Source organism: Brachypodium distachyon, chromosome 1, assembly GCF_000005505.3.
Source record: "Brachypodium distachyon strain Bd21 chromosome 1, Brachypodium_distachyon_v3.0, whole genome shotgun sequence".
Lineage (NCBI taxonomy): Eukaryota > Viridiplantae > Streptophyta > Magnoliopsida > Poales > Poaceae > Brachypodium > Brachypodium distachyon.
In genome coordinates this window covers 66,281,130-66,297,971 of record NC_016131.3, presented here as the reverse complement: position 1 = coordinate 66,297,971, position 16,842 = coordinate 66,281,130, and the positions used below count along the sequence as shown (strand labels likewise).

Below are 16,842 nucleotides of genomic sequence, written 5' to 3'. Positions count from 1 at the left end.
ACACCATTGTTCCACCAACAATGTGTTCTATAATTACTGGCATGCTCATGACCAGGAAAACGGATCCATCAGTAATTTTTGGTTATTCATAGAGACATGACTCAGATGTCTCCACATATGCAGATGAGTTTTTTTCTTCTGAATCTCATATTCGAGAATCATTGCAATTATAGCACAAAAACATCATATATGATTGTGTTGTTATCTTCTTTGTATCCTTACTCACTTGTGTAACATCGTATATGATTGTTTCATCTAGTTGCATTTAGAGAACCTTATATTGCCTAGTGCTTAATTGCAATTAATTAAAAACTGAAAAATTTATAACTGTGTATTCACCTTTCTCTAGTCAACCATCTCGATCGCTCATCTATAGACTTGCTTTCTCCGGATCTGAAAGCAAACATGCCTCTTTGACAATGCGGATGGTACGAGCAGAGCCTCGTACAAGCTGATATGCATTTCGCCTTATAGCCTCATAAATTTGAATTATTGATAAGTTTATAAAGAAATCGCCCAAACCATTTCAAACTTTTCTTTTTTTTTAAAGGAAGGCAGCCATTCCATTAACTTGTAGACACGGCGATATCATCGGCCAGTAGACGGATTACATCCTCCGACGTTTCTCTTTTTAATTTGTGAGTAAAGTGAAATCTGCTATTTTTCTTTTTAATTAGCGAGTAACGTGAAATCTGCTATTTTTCTGAAGGAGCAAAAGGTATTCTCTGTGTAAAAGGAAACGGAAACACAATTCGACTCCAATGCCGCAATCTTACGATTCTCACCCCGACCCAACCTCCGGTTTCCCGTCCCCGGTCTTAACTCTGACGCCTGCACTACCCCTAAACCCATCCCGTGCCCGCCGCCGCCGCAGCCTAATTCCTCCCCCTCCAAACCCCCGTGCACCTCCGCTGCCATGGACACCGCCGCCTCCGACGGCAGCAGCAGCGAGCAGCGGCGTCTCCTCACCATCCCCAAGGAAGGCGAGCGCATCATCGCGCCGACGCGCCGCCCGGACGGATCGCTCCGCAAGGAGATCCGCATCCGCGCCGGCTACGTCCCGCAGGACGAGGTTGCCATCTACCAGTCCAAGGGCGCCCTCGTGAGTCCCCACACTCTTCCTCGTACAACTACTCTCTCACCAAAGCTGTTCCGTTGTTGGTCTCGTCGTTCTTATTGGGGATGGGGGCTTAAGCTTGTTTCGTGCTCGGTGCAGATGAGGAAGTCAGGGCCCGACGTGACACCGGGGTACGATCCTGCGCTCGATGCCAAGCCCAAGACGAAGGCAGCAAAGCGCAATGAGCGGCGTAAGGAGAAACGGCACCAGGTAGGCTTCCTGTCTGGTCATTGTGTCACCATTGATGCTACAGAAATCGTCAGATTTGGTTGAATTAGCTAGGCTATAGGTAGGTTTCTCGCAAACGCAATCGAGTACAGCATTGACCTTTGCTCATTTATTCGTTATGTTGAGGTTGAACAGTGCTGTTATCTCTCTGATATTTTGATTTAGAGCTCAGTTCCGACAAAAGCATAAACATCAATATCTTCGGCCAAAGAACTATGCCAGTTTTAACTGATGACTTTTCCTGTGTGCTCCGCAAGACTTTTAACTTCTTGTGCTCATAGTGATACTGATAGTTTGAGTTGTTGTTGCAGCTGACAATCATATGTGTATATCATCTATCTCCACAAAGACATGATTAGTAGGGCTGCAGTAATATACATACCCATGGCTGTATAAATCTAGCATAACACAGTCAGGAAATTGTTTTATTACCATTATTTAGCTGTCCGTGTGCCCCCTCTTGCTCTATTTTCTAAACCAAACAGTCATGCTTCTCATCTCAATCATGCTGTCTCATCATTTCCTCGTTTTGAACGAATTAGTGATTCATGACGGCAACAGTTCGCAACATTGTTTGTGTGTTCACTTGTTGCAATGCTCGAGCTCATGTTCTATCAGGGCTTCAGGCACCATGAGCACATGCAACATTCTCAAGCTCTAGTAATCTATTCCAGTTTCCAGTCTAGTTGTCGACTATTATTGCTGCATGGCATGCACATTTTCTTATTACACCCATCTAGCCCCGTTTCTTAGTATTGTCATCATGATTGTAGTTCTCATCTTGGTTAGCACCGATATGGCGACAATGGGGATCTGGACACCTGATCAAGAATTATGTACTATCCATGATGTAGCTCTTGCTTAAACATAAGTGTGATGTGAGAAATCAAACTGACCTGAACAAAGTGACACAATGGCATATTGTTCATGACTGTCCTTCTGGCAACAGTGCAACAGGGGTATCTGTTCAAGTCATGCGGCAAGCTCATTTAGCCTCTTCTGACTCAAGTAGCAATGGGGTCAAGTAACAACCACCCAAACATTAATCAATTATTGAACAAGCAAAAGGGACACAGCACAGCTGCCATGGTACAGCAAGTTTTACTGCACAATTCTTAAATGTGACAATATCTTATACACAATATGCTAATATGAAATGAGCTATTAATATTATGTCAAATATAACCTCGAGGATTTTAAAACAATAGGAAATTTCTATTCATAAATTCCCTGGTCTATAATTGGGCCAACAAAAACATTTTTTTATGTATGCTTGTATTGTACTAGCATCATAATGATTGGATATCTTTTACATCGAAAAACTATCTGGTTTATGCAATGGATTTATGGTTGATACTGGACATTTTCTTATTCATTAGCAGGGTAGTTCAACAAATGATAAAGGAAAGAGCTTGGATATAGAGGAGGCTGATGCCCGAGAAACTCACACGGTTCTTTCTTCGACTAATAAGCAGAGTGATATGGTGGACAGTGTAGCAGAGCAGCTAAGTGGGGTTGCTATTTCTGAATCTCCTCTTGTAGCAACCCCTTCCACAAATGCTACTGACAACTTGCAATCAGAGTCATCTGCTCCCGAGATAGATAAGAAAATCCGAGCACTGAAGAAAAAGGTTCTCCCTCCTCCCTTGCTCCTTCACTCATCTGCCTGTGTGTACTGTTCAAAATTTATTGGTGCCTTTATTTTGCAACACAAAGATAAGCCAAGCGTTATCCTGTTCCCAGTCCAGTTCTTGAAGGCATTTTTATACCACTTGCTGGCTATGCTGGGTCCTGGAATGGGTAGATTTTCACTAGGATCTACTAGTAAGTTAGATTTGTTGTTTCATGCAAAATCTTCCAAAACTTTGAGCATTAGTTTCACATTTTAAGTATTTTTTTGCGGAATTAGTTGGTACTCCCTCTTTTGAAATATAACACGTATTAGGTTTCGTTAAGACACGACTCTGACCAAGAATTACTCTGTGAACATGTGGTTTAGGTGATATAAAATCACAATTATAAGTAAGTACTTCTGGAAACAAATCTTTTGACACCATTTTCATATCACATAAATCACATATGTACTAACAAAGTATTTCTTGGTCAAAGCCTTGTCTTAATGAAACCTAATATGCCTTATATTTTGTAATTGAGTACCTTGTAATCAATGATAATTTGTCTCTGGCTTACTGTAACCGGGTTTCTCCTACTTTCTGGTTATTTCATGCCAACTGTCAAGAATCTGATGTGGAAATCAGTTTTTGTTTATTAATTTTTTAGATGGAGGACATGTAATGCAGCTTTATCAATTATGGACTATGTTGTTTTATTTCTGTTGTTCTTACAGGACATTTAAGGTATTATCATGTCCATGCTTTAAACCTATAGCTTTGTAGGGGCAGCCATAGTAGATGAGGAGATTTGATTTGTCAGTATTGAACTAAATATAACTGAAACGACATGTTCAGGATTTGATTTTCTTGAATGGTGTTTTTCTTTGTTTTGGGGCATTCTGGTTAATTCATATCCTCCTGTTTTGTTTTGGATTGCGACTTATGCTATTCAAATAGGATGAGTTTTAACTTGAGATGGTTTTGTCTTGATTCTGACAGATACGCTTAGCTGAGGCACAAGTGCAAGGGGAGCCAGAAAAATTGAAACCTGATCAACTGGAGAAAACGAAAAAGATCGAGGGTTGGCGTGAAGAGCTGAAGCTTTTGGAGTCCAGGAGGGTTCAATCTGCTTCCTAGACAAAGTTGGCCAAAGCTCTGATGTAAACTCGAACCATCAGTCCCGTGCGCCTGCTGTGGCGTTATTGCTGACCCAGAAAATTCAGTCGACCATGCTATTCTTGTCCAGCACCTATGGGTCTGGAAAAGCATTCCCGTAGATGTGGGGTTTGCACAGAATGGAAGTTTTTTCGCCACAATTGTCTCATGTAAGCCCATCAGTTCCAAATTTGTAATGAAGATCCATTCGTCATATCATAGATACAATGAGAAAACCAATTTGCCATGGGGTGGCTGTTGCTTCAGTGTATCGTGCCGACTTTGGTTATTCTTCCACGCTGAACTAATTTACTCTTTTATCCGCTCTGTGGTATACCCTATTTCTTGGATCAAGTAATATTTCTTTTTTTTACGGCAAACCTGGCTTTGTATTGATTGATGGCGACACTTTACATAGAGCTACACGTAAGAAAGCAGGGGGCATAGAAGAATGATTATCTGACAATCGGCATGGAAACCCAGGCATCACAAGAACCCAGAACAAGATTTAGATTTGCCGTAAGTGACGTCGAAAGATTTCCAACAGTTTTGCAGCATCATTAGGACAAAGCCAAAACATCTACTCCGTATTATATGGCCAACAAGATTTAAGGACCATTTTAATTCATATAATAATAACTAATACTCCGTATTATACTCTCGGTTTCAGTATAGTATTAGTCATTATTACAAAGTATATGAATTAAAATGGTCTTTATTTTAGTGAATACTACGGTAAATATGGCCAGGTAGGCAGTCCGTCGACTTATCCTTCAAATTTTGTCCAGGCGACGGGCCGACGGACCGTTCCTGAGGGTTGAACTGTAAGCACTTCTTGTTCGTCGTTTATATTGATGTGGTAGACAATGATTTTTCTTAAAAAAACAAAGGCACACAGAAGCAGGCAACTTGAGTCAGCAACTAACGCGTTAGATGGCGAAAAGCTAAAGCAGAACGGTCGATACATGCCAAATGGCGAGCACCAGCCAACGGAAGAAACTTCCTAGGAACGCCCGTACAATTCAGAGAAAATTTTGCCGCACGGTCCTGCCTTGGCATAAGTTCGTAAGGCACAAGCAATTCCAAGATAACTACTGTATGTTCTCGTAAGTTCCAAAGCGAAGCCCCCCCTTGCTCTCCTCTGTCTTGCAGTTGGATCAGGCAATGAATCTCACACAGTCACACCACACCATGACATTGACATCAAGGCAATCGCCACATGAACATGCGTGCATATCTACATCTACTTACTAGTACTACTTTACACTATGCTCATGTGCTCGGGTGCACATTTACTCTACTCTCCGGGCAGAAGAATATAGCCGGATCACGAGAACATCTCCCCTGTAAATATGATAAAGAATCAACTAATGCAACAAGAGGCTACCAGGATGCGGGTTGACAATCCTGTTTCTTGGTTAAAAAAAGAAGGAATCATCCTTTTCCCAGCCAGCTCCACATGATTACCAATGACTAATATCTGGAAATAGAATAAGCACACAAGTCAGAACCCAGAAGTCAAATAAACCATGGCTTATAGAAGAACAAATGGCAACTTAGTGCAAGAAAGTTGTGTAGTCTAAATAAAAAATTGCTGTGAGCAACATGGTTCTCGACTTCTCCGGGTTCATGAAGCAAAACCACCATATAGGAACCATAAGTAACTAACCAATATTTATGTAAAAAAAAGATAGAAGATCAACTTACAATTTTGTCAATGTGTTGCAGTTGTCCTCAGTTCAATACACTCATGCCACGTGTAGACGAATTTAGGCGCGAAGACGTCCGCATAGATCGTATAGACCGCATCGATCTATTCACAAATGGATGATCCAAGAGTTTGGATGCAGAAGGTCTATCTTCTGGATTGGGTTTAACACACTGGCTTATGAAATCACGAGCATCCCTCGAGAGAACATTTGGAATTTGTGGTGGTTCCCCCTTACCAATCCTGTATAGTGCTTGTGTCTGCAGAACAAGTTGCACAAATCGGTTTGAATAATGGGAATCGAATAATAAATCATATACCTTTACCGGATTTGAAACCAACACTGTAATTCACACACTTGCAAGAGTTAGTACTTTGCAGATGAAGAATTACTCACCCATTCCAGATCAGGATAGGGAAGTTGACGTGTCAGCATCTCTAGGACTGTGCAACCCAAACTCCATATATCAGCTGCAGGTCCATATGTTTTCTTGGGATTGACGACCTGAAAGTTCAGTGTGCCCATTTAGAATAATCTTCCAGGGTATGGACACATCATACATGCCATTATGCTTAAGCCAAATATCTTGTCAAGCCAGAAATTAAGAATAGCCACATCACTTGGTATTACAAGCCTCACAGAACCAGTCCAGCTTAAAATCATCACTGGTAACACAGCCATTAATTTACCAAGCATCAACATTAATAGAACGTGGCTAGATGTTCAATGGTTCTGTGTCACGACAACAACCAAAGGTCCAGGTGGAGTAAGCCAACTGAACTGATGTTGTGTGAAATAGTACTCCAGGACATAACTCCAACACTGTTCACCATCACAACACTTTACCTCTAGATGGTAGATACTACTACTTGCTAATCAATCATTCAGGATGACTTACTAAAGGAAATGAGTAAACATAAACAAGCAAATCTGAGCAGATTCTAATCTGATTTTTTAGTACGGTGATATACCTCAGGTGCCATCCAATATACAGTTCCTTTGCATGATTTAAGCATATTGAGTTTGGTAGCCTGAAAGACAATAGATAAGTGATGTTTTGTATCAAGAAGGTAGTGCATGGGAAATTACATTATTCAAATAACGAACATTAAATTATGCAGGTTTGCAAGAAAGTAAGCACACCTCCTTAGCAAGTCCAAAATCTGCTAGTTTCACAGATCCATTGGCATGCACCAGTATGTTAGCACATTTGATATCTCTGCAAGATGATATTTTGAATTAATCTCAGAATGTAAAAGTAAATGAAAAGAATACTTGATTCCCTAAGACTTGCCAATGTGAATTAAGGCAATCTTATTTTAGAAGGCGAGACACAAGAATAAGTGATCTAGTTTTACAAAATAATGCATGAATTAAGGTAATCTTATTACCTATGAACAATGTTTCTCTCATGGAGGTAAGTCAGCCCATTAAGGATTTGTCTTGTATATGCTGAAACATGAGTATCTCGGAGACGGTATTTCTGATACAAAGATACAAGAGATCCTTGGGTCACTAGTTCAAGGAAGATATAAAGTTTTGAGTCCTCCTGCAACAGTCACAGTTGGATGGTTGTCAGCATAAAAGAAGAATTGAATGGTACAATAGCACAAAGGAACTTCAATAAAGTGTTGCAGGCAATAATGAACTTACCTTGTCAGTTCCATAATAATGTACTATGTTCTCATGTTCAAACTGACTCAGGAGTGCAATTTCCTGAAAAGTCGAATGAAGTTATTAAAAGTCAAATTTCAGAATCCACCACTGAAGATAGGTAACAAACTAAAAGAAACATCCACACCAACCTGTTCGAGCTGAAAAATACACTGCTGTGCGTTGCTCCCTTGATCGGACACACACACTTCTTTGACAGCAAAAAAGACACCCTCACTGCAAAGCATTATACCATAAGATGCAGAAGTAGAATAGCATGTAGGAAACTTATAACAGGAAAACATAAAGCAGAGTACAATAAAGGTATTCATTCCAACTGAACACTAAAGCATAAAAAGAATAACAGATGCTACCTCAGTGCCTGTCTAAATACAACACAAATAGTGAACACAGTCTGTCCCCATTAATAGCTCAGACATCAACCCAGAAAGAATTTTAGGGTCTCTGATAATCTATGATTAACCTCCTTTCATAATACACCCTACCTCCAGGGGAAGTCGAATCCCAAGAATTTGGTATTCAACTGGAACATATGTAGTAAATTAAACAAATTACCGTATTCTGTAGTATTCTAGAAGAATTTGGTTTTGAATTGGATGACATTCTGACTCTATCTAATTCTAGTTGTCACAGGATTGTGTTGTTTAATTTCACCTTGAGCTGCATCCAAACACTACCTAAGTTGTTGAAGATGAAATCATGAAGCTCTAACATGCAATATCTATGGACAGACATAGCAAGTTAATCTCAAGCACGATCTTAAGAAACAGCATATAAGAAACAGTGGAGTTCCTCCGCAGAAAACATACTCGCTGATCCCCTCGTAGACCGTCCCAAACGAGCCACTGCCCAAGAGCACACCTCGATTCCATGACCGGATCTTCCTCCTAAACCTCCCATTCGGTGAGATGTAGAACATAGACTCGGTTGTTGTGCTCTCATCGTCGTTTATTGTTGATATCGAAGATGTGCCCGTGAATTCCTCGGACGTCTCCCCCAGCCTGAGCTCATCAAACGTCAACACTTCCTCCGCATCTTCCTCCTCCTCCGCTGCATCCTGACCTCCAAAATCACGATCAGATCTGCTCGCCGGAGCCTGCCCTTTGTCATCTGGCGCGAACGATCGCATGATATCCCACGTTGAACCTACCAGACAGGCAGGCGGTAGCGCCACCGATGGCGGCGGCTTGAGCATCACCGGCGGCGGGCGCACGCCCTTAATTCCTCCATCGCAGCCTGATTTCCTCACATCCGGACGAGCTGGCTGTTGCGGATCCAACCATGCCAGCCGCGCTGGAGCCTCAATTGGCGCGTCCCTAGAAGTTCCCTTGGCCGGGAGCTCGAAACCAGCAGCCACAGTCAAGGCCAGTTCCTTGGAAGCCTCGGGGCGGAACGGGGAGTCCCGTACAGAGCGGTCAGGGTGTGACTGCGCTGAGGGGGAGCTGCAGGAGGAGGAGGCCTTGGGCGCCTCCGAGTCGGCGAGGGAGATGGCGAAGTCGTCGGGACGGAGCCGGGAGTCTCGTGCAGGGCGGCAGTCAGGGCGTGACTGCGCGGTGGGGGAGCTGGAGGCGGAGGAGGAGCGGAAGGCCTTGTGCGCCTCCCAGTCGGTGAGGGAGATTGCGAAGTCGTCGGGGCCGGAGAGGCCGAGGTTGCGGCAGAGGAGCAGGACGTCCCCGCCGCCGTCGCCGCTGCCGCCGATGCGGAAACTGGTGAGGTCGAGGGAGCAGGCCGCGGAGCTGGCGAGCGACGGCGCCCCGGAGGCCGACGCCGAGGAGGCCCGGGGCGGGGACGGCAAGGTGCAGAAGAGCGAGGCGTCGTACCCGATGTTCTTCGACGCGTTGCGGCGGTCGAGCCTGGCGCGGCGCCTGGACGAGCCGCCCGACGGCGACGACGACGACGACGACGCGGTGTCCTGCGACTGCGGGCCCATCAGCGGCGTCGGCTCATGGATGCTTCCGTGCCGAACCTGCGAGAAGGGTTGTTGACCCCAAAAGCGAGCAAGGAAGGAAGGAAGAGAGAAAGCTCTTTGGCTGTGTGGGGAATGGAGGAGACGGCAGGATGGGAGATTTTTTTTAGCCGCTGAGGCTTTTTGGTTTTTTTGGGGTGGGTGATGAGCCGAGGAAGAGACGGGCGGGGCGTTGTCACATTGACTCGTCTTGTGTGGTGGCACCGGGGCCTTGGGCTTTTCTCCGGTCCGGTCAGCCAGGCGCAAGGCAACCACGGAGAGCTCATCTCAGCTCAGCTGCGGTGCCGGTGAGCGAATCCGGCGGCTTGGAATGGTTTGCGGTGCTGGCGTGTGCCCAGACGTCTATTCTGGGGCGAACGGTCGCCGGATCGGCGTGTTGCTTTTGCGGTTTTGCCAAATAAGCAGCCAGTAATCAGGAGCATCTTACATTCTTACGTGCGTGAGTGCATAGCTAAGCGGACAATTTACCGCCTAAGAGAAGATCACACCCTCTACCTGGAAAACTGTCAAGACTGCTAATATATTTGATCGTCAAAAGCGGCGATAGCAGCGAGCCTCGACGCACGGTCTTTCGCATGCCAGGAAATTGCAGGACGCTAACGTGTTGTTCCGGAGCTCTTTTTGCCGTGGTGGTGTCACGGCAGATGTCATGGGATGGCTTGAGTTAGGGCCGATGGACGATGGTGGATCCGGAGGAGGGATGGCGTAGGGTAACTACGCACAACTCAGGGAGGACATGATGTTTACCTAGGTTCGGAGCCCTCTTGTAGAGGTAAAGTTCCTACTCCTGATTTGTTCGTATTAGCCGAGATGACAAAGAACTACAATGGTGCTCCTTGAACTGTGTTCAGAGGAAGAAGAAGAAGGAGAGCTTCTAGTGTTTACGGGAGGAACCCTCTTACAGGAGGGGTGGAGCCTTTATTTACAGGCTAGAGAAGTTAGTAAGACGAGTGGGACAAGGGGAAACCCTAACTACTCCCGGGCCCGTCGGGTATGTCCATGGTCCCCTCCGGATTGTCCGGGAGGGGACAACGCAGTTTTGTGCTTTTCGTACTGTGAGACGGCGCGCACTGTAGCCATGCCCCGTCTTTCGTCACCGTCCTTCTATGGCGCGTCACTCTGCAGTCGTCCGGCACAGCGACGTGAGCAACGACTGCTTTTCCGTCATTAAAGGAGCATAACTTTACTTTAGGCCGTGCGACCAGGATGAGACCGTTGGCATATTCCGGCTCCAACCGGGATAAGATAGCTTGTGCTTGTCCTGCAATCACATGAGACAAGATAGAGATACCGGCATGCTCTTGGTATGCCGGCCTGTTAGAAAGTCGGCTTAACAATACCGGCTTACTTGCTTACGTCAGCCTTGCTCTTGTTTAGCCGGCCAATATGTGTCGTCATGACCCTACCCGGAGTCATTCCCCCGACACTTTTTGAGAGCTCATCTTCTTCTTCCTTTTCTAACACTGGGGGAGCTCGCCCTCTTTACTTATTTAATTAACATAAAGTATTATATTTTAATTAAAAAAATTGAGCACTTTTACTCATTTATTAGTGTGTCTTTTTCGTTTATACCTCACAAGAACAGAATACAAAATGGCTCTTCTGGATCTTGAAAATTCTTTCACATCATTTCTCTGTTTTTAGCATATTCTATACTCACATTCAGAATAGAAGAAATCTTCCATGTTCTGTTAGACGACTTGTGCTCTGTTTTGTCTGCTACAGAGATTGAGAGACCACGGCCGAAAACTATTTTTTCTTTGCTTCTTTTGAAGCATGTAAATAAACAAAAACTTTTAGGATACATAAATCATTTATGATTGTTTGCAGAAAGACAGTGACAATTAACACAAATCTAGCATTTGAAAGAAAGATATATGCTAATTTATTGATTACATGGACTGATTACGTGGCCAAGAGAATAATCACAAACATAAAACAATTTCAAACCCATTCCTATTTATGTGTAACTACGCCGACATACGGCAACTCGACGGAACCCATGTAGTACTTGCCATTACTTCTCTCCACTATCTCCATCGGCCTTACACTCTTAGGCCCTCTCATCTCTTCAAGTATCTTTCCGTTGGGTCCGATCCTCACGGCGAGCAGATGGCTCCCAAATTCGAATGGAAGCTCATTCTTCTCACGGTGCAAAGCCACCCAGTAACCACCCCTCCTGTCTTGCCTGACGTTGTCGGGGTAGCCTGGAAGGTCAGCAAACGGCTCGGTTTTGCCAACATCAGGTCCTTTGATCCAGTACCTCAAGAGCTTGCATGGACCGGTAGACGCAACAACGAGGTGTGTGCGGTCATGAGAGATAGAGACACCATTGGGATACGTGAGGCCTGATTGCAGTGTGGTAACATCGTTTGTCTGTGGGTCGTACCTCATGAGACGGCTCGTCGAGTCTCCTGTCCTGGTAACCATCTCGTGTTGCGACCTCTGGTAATTCATAGAACTATCAGTGAAGTAAACTTGACCGGTAATCTGATCGACATCAACCCCGTTGGTGAAGCGGAGAGGTGCACCATCCACCTGGTTGACCAACACCGTCGCCTCCCCACCGGCAGGCCCAACCCGCATGAGGCATTTGTAAGCATCAGCTATGTATAGGTTTCCAGACTTATGATGAAACTGCAGTCTGCGTGGGCGGCCACAACGGCTCTCGGTGACGGTCTCCGGGCGGAGTTTCGACGCGGTGCACATCTCGCTGCTGTAGTCGGGACCGTGGGCGTAGTTGGTCTAGCCGATCTTGTCCCTGTTCCACTTGAGAATGCGGCCATCGGAGACGCCGCTATAAGGACCGTGCCCCTCGCCGTCGAACGCGACGCTCTCCGGTCCGCGCAGATATCCACGAGGGAGTTGTAGATGCCGGCTGCGAGTGGCGTCGAAACTGGCGGCGGCCACGGCCATGGCGCCGGGCATGAAGAGCAGAGCCAGGATGACCACCGAGATGGCCGCCTTGGCGAGACGGCTCATGCTGCACCCCATGTCGTGTTTGCTTCGGTTGGTGTCTCGCGTATTGCGGGCCGGCTAGCTTGTGTGATCGATGGATGGCTCTCTCTTTTGTTTGTTTCTGTTTGCTGGCCGGAGCGATTGTTTTTTGGGGGAGAGAAGGGGCAGGGTTAGCGCTGCACTTATAGTCGATCGGCCCAACGTGATGGCAAGTCCGAGTCGGTGTCGGTGTATCACGGCCGAGTCCGATGTTTTCTTTCTCAGCAAACCGTCAAGGAGCGAAAGTAGGCATGTTTGCCCGGGCAGTAGCCCTGCTCTCTCGACAAAACATTACTCCGAACAAGATAAATATAACGTGGTGCGAGAAAAAGAAAAGAAAATGCTGCATCGGTCGTGGAAGGTTCTTCCTATTAAGCCGTTTAATCTAGCATGAACAGAGATGTGTTCTGTGATTCCTAGTTATGTATAGTAAGCATTAATTTGTTTCCAGAAACCTGATATGCGGAACTCTGGAAACGTTTGAATGGAAGGAGGGAACGGCAAGATAATCTTTATCGTGTTTTGTATGTGGCTTCAGATAGTAATCCACAATAAAATATACTCCAGAACACTAGCTACTTGGCCGTTTGCATTGGATTGATCGATCGTTTCATGTGATATTAGCTATTTATCCGGAATTAAAATTCAGTTCAACTGTCAGACACCGGTCTCCTATTAGATACGGTGATCATACGTGATATGAAAATTGAAGTTTAGACGCTAGTAAATCGATCGTTTGCTGATATATGACGTGCCTACGTCGAGTTATTAGTAGATAATTATTTGATGATAATAAATCATAATGTGACAATAAAGTTAATTCACGTGACTATTAGATTGACATCGGATTTTAAAAATTAGATCGCAAGTTAATAACCGGGAATACCCATATAATAACCATTGGCGGAGTCAGAACTTTTGGCATTTTCTTCATAAGAGATTGTTTTTTTCCGAGTTTTTTGTATTATCAATATATACATGCGATCAAATTCTAAGGGTGGGGCATGCCCCACCGGGTCACCCACCTAGCTCCGCCAACCGGCCAGCACAACTTAGGCTTCGTTTGGCATTGATGTGGATTGTGGTAATCCAGCTTTTCCTAATGGCTTTTAGCTATTTTTGGATTTGGCTAACCAACTTTTTTATGCTTTCGTGTGTATTTTTCAACAACAGATTATAAAATAAGTTCAGCGCAATTCAGTTCAGCAATGCCAACCAAAGCCTTAATAACCAGGCCTTGTCTATTAGATTTGACACAAATTGACAAAATGTCAAAAAAGTGGGGGAAAAAACTAAATAGGGTACACAATAGTAAAAAATATGTGTATAAATCAAAATAATTTTTTGTTAAGTTTTTACACGTAGGATAGAAAGAGTATACATGAGTTTTTTTGCTATTTTTTGAAAAAGAATTTTCTTCAAGTGTTGTTGTGCGCAAGCTCAATAATCTGCCAACGGGTCCCTGCACATCAGGCAGGCACCGCACAACACACTTGGAAGTGCAAGAGACAAACCCAAATCGTTCCCTATCTTCCATTATACCACGCGTAAATCTACATACACGAAAAAAGACATGGAAGATAACTTTCGTGACGTTGTATGTAGCTCATACGTCCGCCATATTGTGCTTTATCAAATTTGTGGCCGCCGGTAAGAGCCGAGCAAGGCTGATGTTTACCGCGATCGAGGACTCGATCGTTCTTTTTTGTCCGGATCAAATCGCATGGCGTAAGATTACCGCTGAGGCATCTGGCCGGGGGCGACGTGCAGTTTTTATATTTTTGCTGGGTCGCTGCTGCTGCTGTCAATCGATTTACCCAAACATGAAGGGCCAAAGCCGTTGGCCGTGCTGGCACGGCAAATTCTCGCAGTTACTATCGCATCTAACTCGCTGAATGCACTTGCACGTCTATAAAAAAAGAATAATTCCCGGCCTCCTGCTGAAGACACGTACGTACGTTAAACATCTCTTTGACCACGGCACAGGGAATTCTAATACAGCCCTGTTGACCTGGGGATCTCAAGCACACGAGTCCGTGCCAGAAACAGGAGAAGATGAATAGATGATCATTTGGTCTCCCGGCCGCCAGGACAGACCATTGTTCTTGGTGCAAAATGCGCACGGTTTCAAGGAAAATGCGCACGGAGTAACAAACTAAAGTGCTTGTATGGAGCAAAGACAAACGCAAGAAAAGCTAGGGCGCTCCCACAGACTAGTACAAAGGCAACAATATATATATTCCACGAGTAAAAAAGGCTACAACACGAAATGAACGGCAAAAAGGAGAAAACGCAAGAAAGGTCAAGTGGAAGACCCAGGACCCGACAAGGTAGACGAGAAAATTAAAACTGCAGTGTGGAACGCGCACACCCAGGCCCAGCTGTATCCAAAAGGAATCATCAGATGGCTCCAAAAGAAAATACGCAAATATGCCGTGCCATACTATACCGTACCAGGGAGTCATCGTCATGATTTCGAACAAGCGCTCATTCCTTCCATGATAAGGTCGAACTCATACTCACTCCCCGGTTTTTTTAAAAAAAAGGTCGAACTCACTCCAAAAAAGGAGCAGGCCGTCATGGAAAAGGACAGGGTTTCCACAAAGCGTAGCTGTCAAGACAAAGACGGAGCGCCACTTGGGGTGTCCGTACCGTACTGAAAGAGAGCATAGCAGGTTGCATCCAGCTCATTTTCATGGGGTGACATGGGTCGTGAGCGTGAGGGAGGCTCACGCGCAATGGAGGCGTGTCACATGACATAGCTGTGCCCTGTGCAGACGTAATGCCGAGAATAATGGAGAATTGGGGAGCAGTTAAACACTTTCGCGTGACCTCTTCCCAACCATGTCCAGCTCTGACCAGTATGTCACACCCTTTGTGAGTATTGAAAAAAAAAGGTGCTTAGACATACACCAGTTGCTGTAGTCTCTTGGGTGTGCAGGTATAAGAGCATCCTTAGCAGTTTGTCTATATGAGGTTGTCTATATTTTCATATAGACAATGGTCTATATGGATTCCTCTTTAGCATCTTCCAGTTTTCCATCAGCTTGTCTATATACATGTTGTCTATATTCTCTCTCATATATTTTAATAGTATCTTATAACTACCATTTGAATTCAAATTTCCAACGGCTACTTTTCCAACGGCTCTATTTCAGGTCTGTATATACCAGACCCCCCACCTCTCTCCAAGCATTCCATCTTGTGACTTCTCTTATTTTTCTCTTGGTGTTTTCTCTCCCAAAGCACAATGAGTGGAAACACATCAGTTTTATTCATGCTCATGGATTCGTCATCGTCTTCATCTGATGATGACGAACTCATAGCTGCAGCAATTGCAGAGCGTGAGGAGGAAGAGGAGAAAGCTTGTGTCATAATGCACAATATGATAGTTGAAGATGAGCGAGACAACGATCAGCAAGACTACACTTATGAGCAAATGGGAGAAAAAGTCAAGGTATCTCGTACTCATGCAATACAACTGACTACGTTTCTCTACATGCATCAACGGATTGAGAATAGAGCATTTCACTCACAGTTCAAGGATGATCTAGTTGAGCACCTCTGGTAAAAGTTTGGAGACGAATGATCTATGTAGTAATTTTAACTTTGTAGTCCATTTCCTTTCATTGTAATAACTAGTACAGTGCCCGTGCGTTGTCACGATCTCTGTTTCAGTCATGGCATTCGTGCGTGACATGAGCCTGGGATTTCAATTCTCTTGCGTGGCCAGACAACCTGGAGACATAGCAACCCGCATTCTTTTGGATTATGAGCTCCCAGCCCTAGAACATTATAAAAAAAAAATACAGAGCTAAGTACCAACCCACAGTCCATTTACGGATTACAGCAGTGGTGTCTGGGATATGTCGTCTGTCCGACAGGCGAGTAAAATCAAACGCTTGTGAGGCTAATCATCTGCCTGGATATTGCAATATTGCAATCCCCCGAACGATCAATATTGCTTCAGTAATTTTTTTTGACCGGGTCAAAACAGCATTAGAGGCTCATGCTATATTAATTAATACTACCTCCGTCCCATATTAAGTGTGTTAAATTTGCCCAAATATGGATGTATATATACCTAAAAAATGTCTAGATAGATCTAATATTTCGACACTTAATATATATGAGACCGAGGAGTAAACAAAAAGGATATTACAGAGCTATTTACATAATTACAAGCCACACAAAAACCCAATGGACAATAATTTTATTGACACGGCTACACTATTGCTAGACACCTGAATCTGATTAGAGACATTGTAGTGCTGTCAGGCTGTAGATTTTTTTTTCCAGCACTGGCTACTTCTGATTAGAGATTCAATTTCTTAGTTATACTGAAATCTTGAGAATATAGAGGTGTTGCATCTGTAGTAGTTC

At 44.4% G+C, this 16,842-nt stretch overlaps 2 protein-coding genes, 1 long non-coding RNA gene and 1 pseudogene across 4 annotated transcripts; 1 reads left to right on the top strand and 3 right to left on the bottom strand.

Annotated features, from left to right (window-relative positions):
- Positions 1-764: 764 nt before the first annotated feature.
- Positions 765-4,440, top strand: LOC100837845 (partner of Y14 and mago). Of its 2 annotated transcripts, none has more exons than XM_010230537.3 (4): positions 765-1,102; positions 1,217-1,327; positions 2,725-2,976; positions 3,958-4,440. In XM_010230537.3, the coding sequence occupies exons 1-4, from the start codon at positions 917-919 to the stop codon at positions 4,093-4,095; spliced, it is 687 nt and encodes a 228-aa protein (XP_010228839.1). In that variant the 5' UTR covers positions 765-916; the 3' UTR covers positions 4,096-4,440. The 2 variants fall into 2 exon arrangements, with proteins under 2 accessions (XP_010228839.1, XP_024312622.1); XM_024456854.1 differs by having other exon boundaries at positions 766-1,102; positions 2,728-2,976.
- On the bottom strand, positions 1,745-2,342 carry LOC112269771. The gene is made up of 2 exons (XR_002961745.1): positions 2,242-2,342; positions 1,745-2,166 (listed from the first exon to the last, which is right to left on the bottom strand). It is a non-coding gene; the product is annotated as an uncharacterized LOC112269771 (long non-coding RNA).
- Positions 4,441-5,079: 639 nt separating the features above from the next.
- Positions 5,080-9,581, bottom strand: LOC100825446 (mitogen-activated protein kinase kinase kinase 1). Its single transcript, XM_010230536.3, has 9 exons — positions 8,306-9,581; positions 7,628-7,712; positions 7,476-7,538; positions 7,214-7,371; positions 6,966-7,041; positions 6,794-6,853; positions 6,219-6,326; positions 5,821-6,081; positions 5,080-5,593 (listed from the first exon to the last, which is right to left on the bottom strand). Exons 1-8 carry the CDS (start codon positions 9,424-9,426, stop codon positions 5,848-5,850), a joined length of 1,905 nt encoding a protein of 634 aa, XP_010228838.1. The 5' UTR covers positions 9,427-9,581; the 3' UTR covers positions 5,080-5,593; positions 5,821-5,847.
- A 1,810-nt stretch (positions 9,582-11,391) lies between these two features.
- Positions 11,392-12,456, bottom strand: LOC100837537 (annotated as a pseudogene).
- Positions 12,457-16,842: the final 4,386 nt, after the last annotated feature.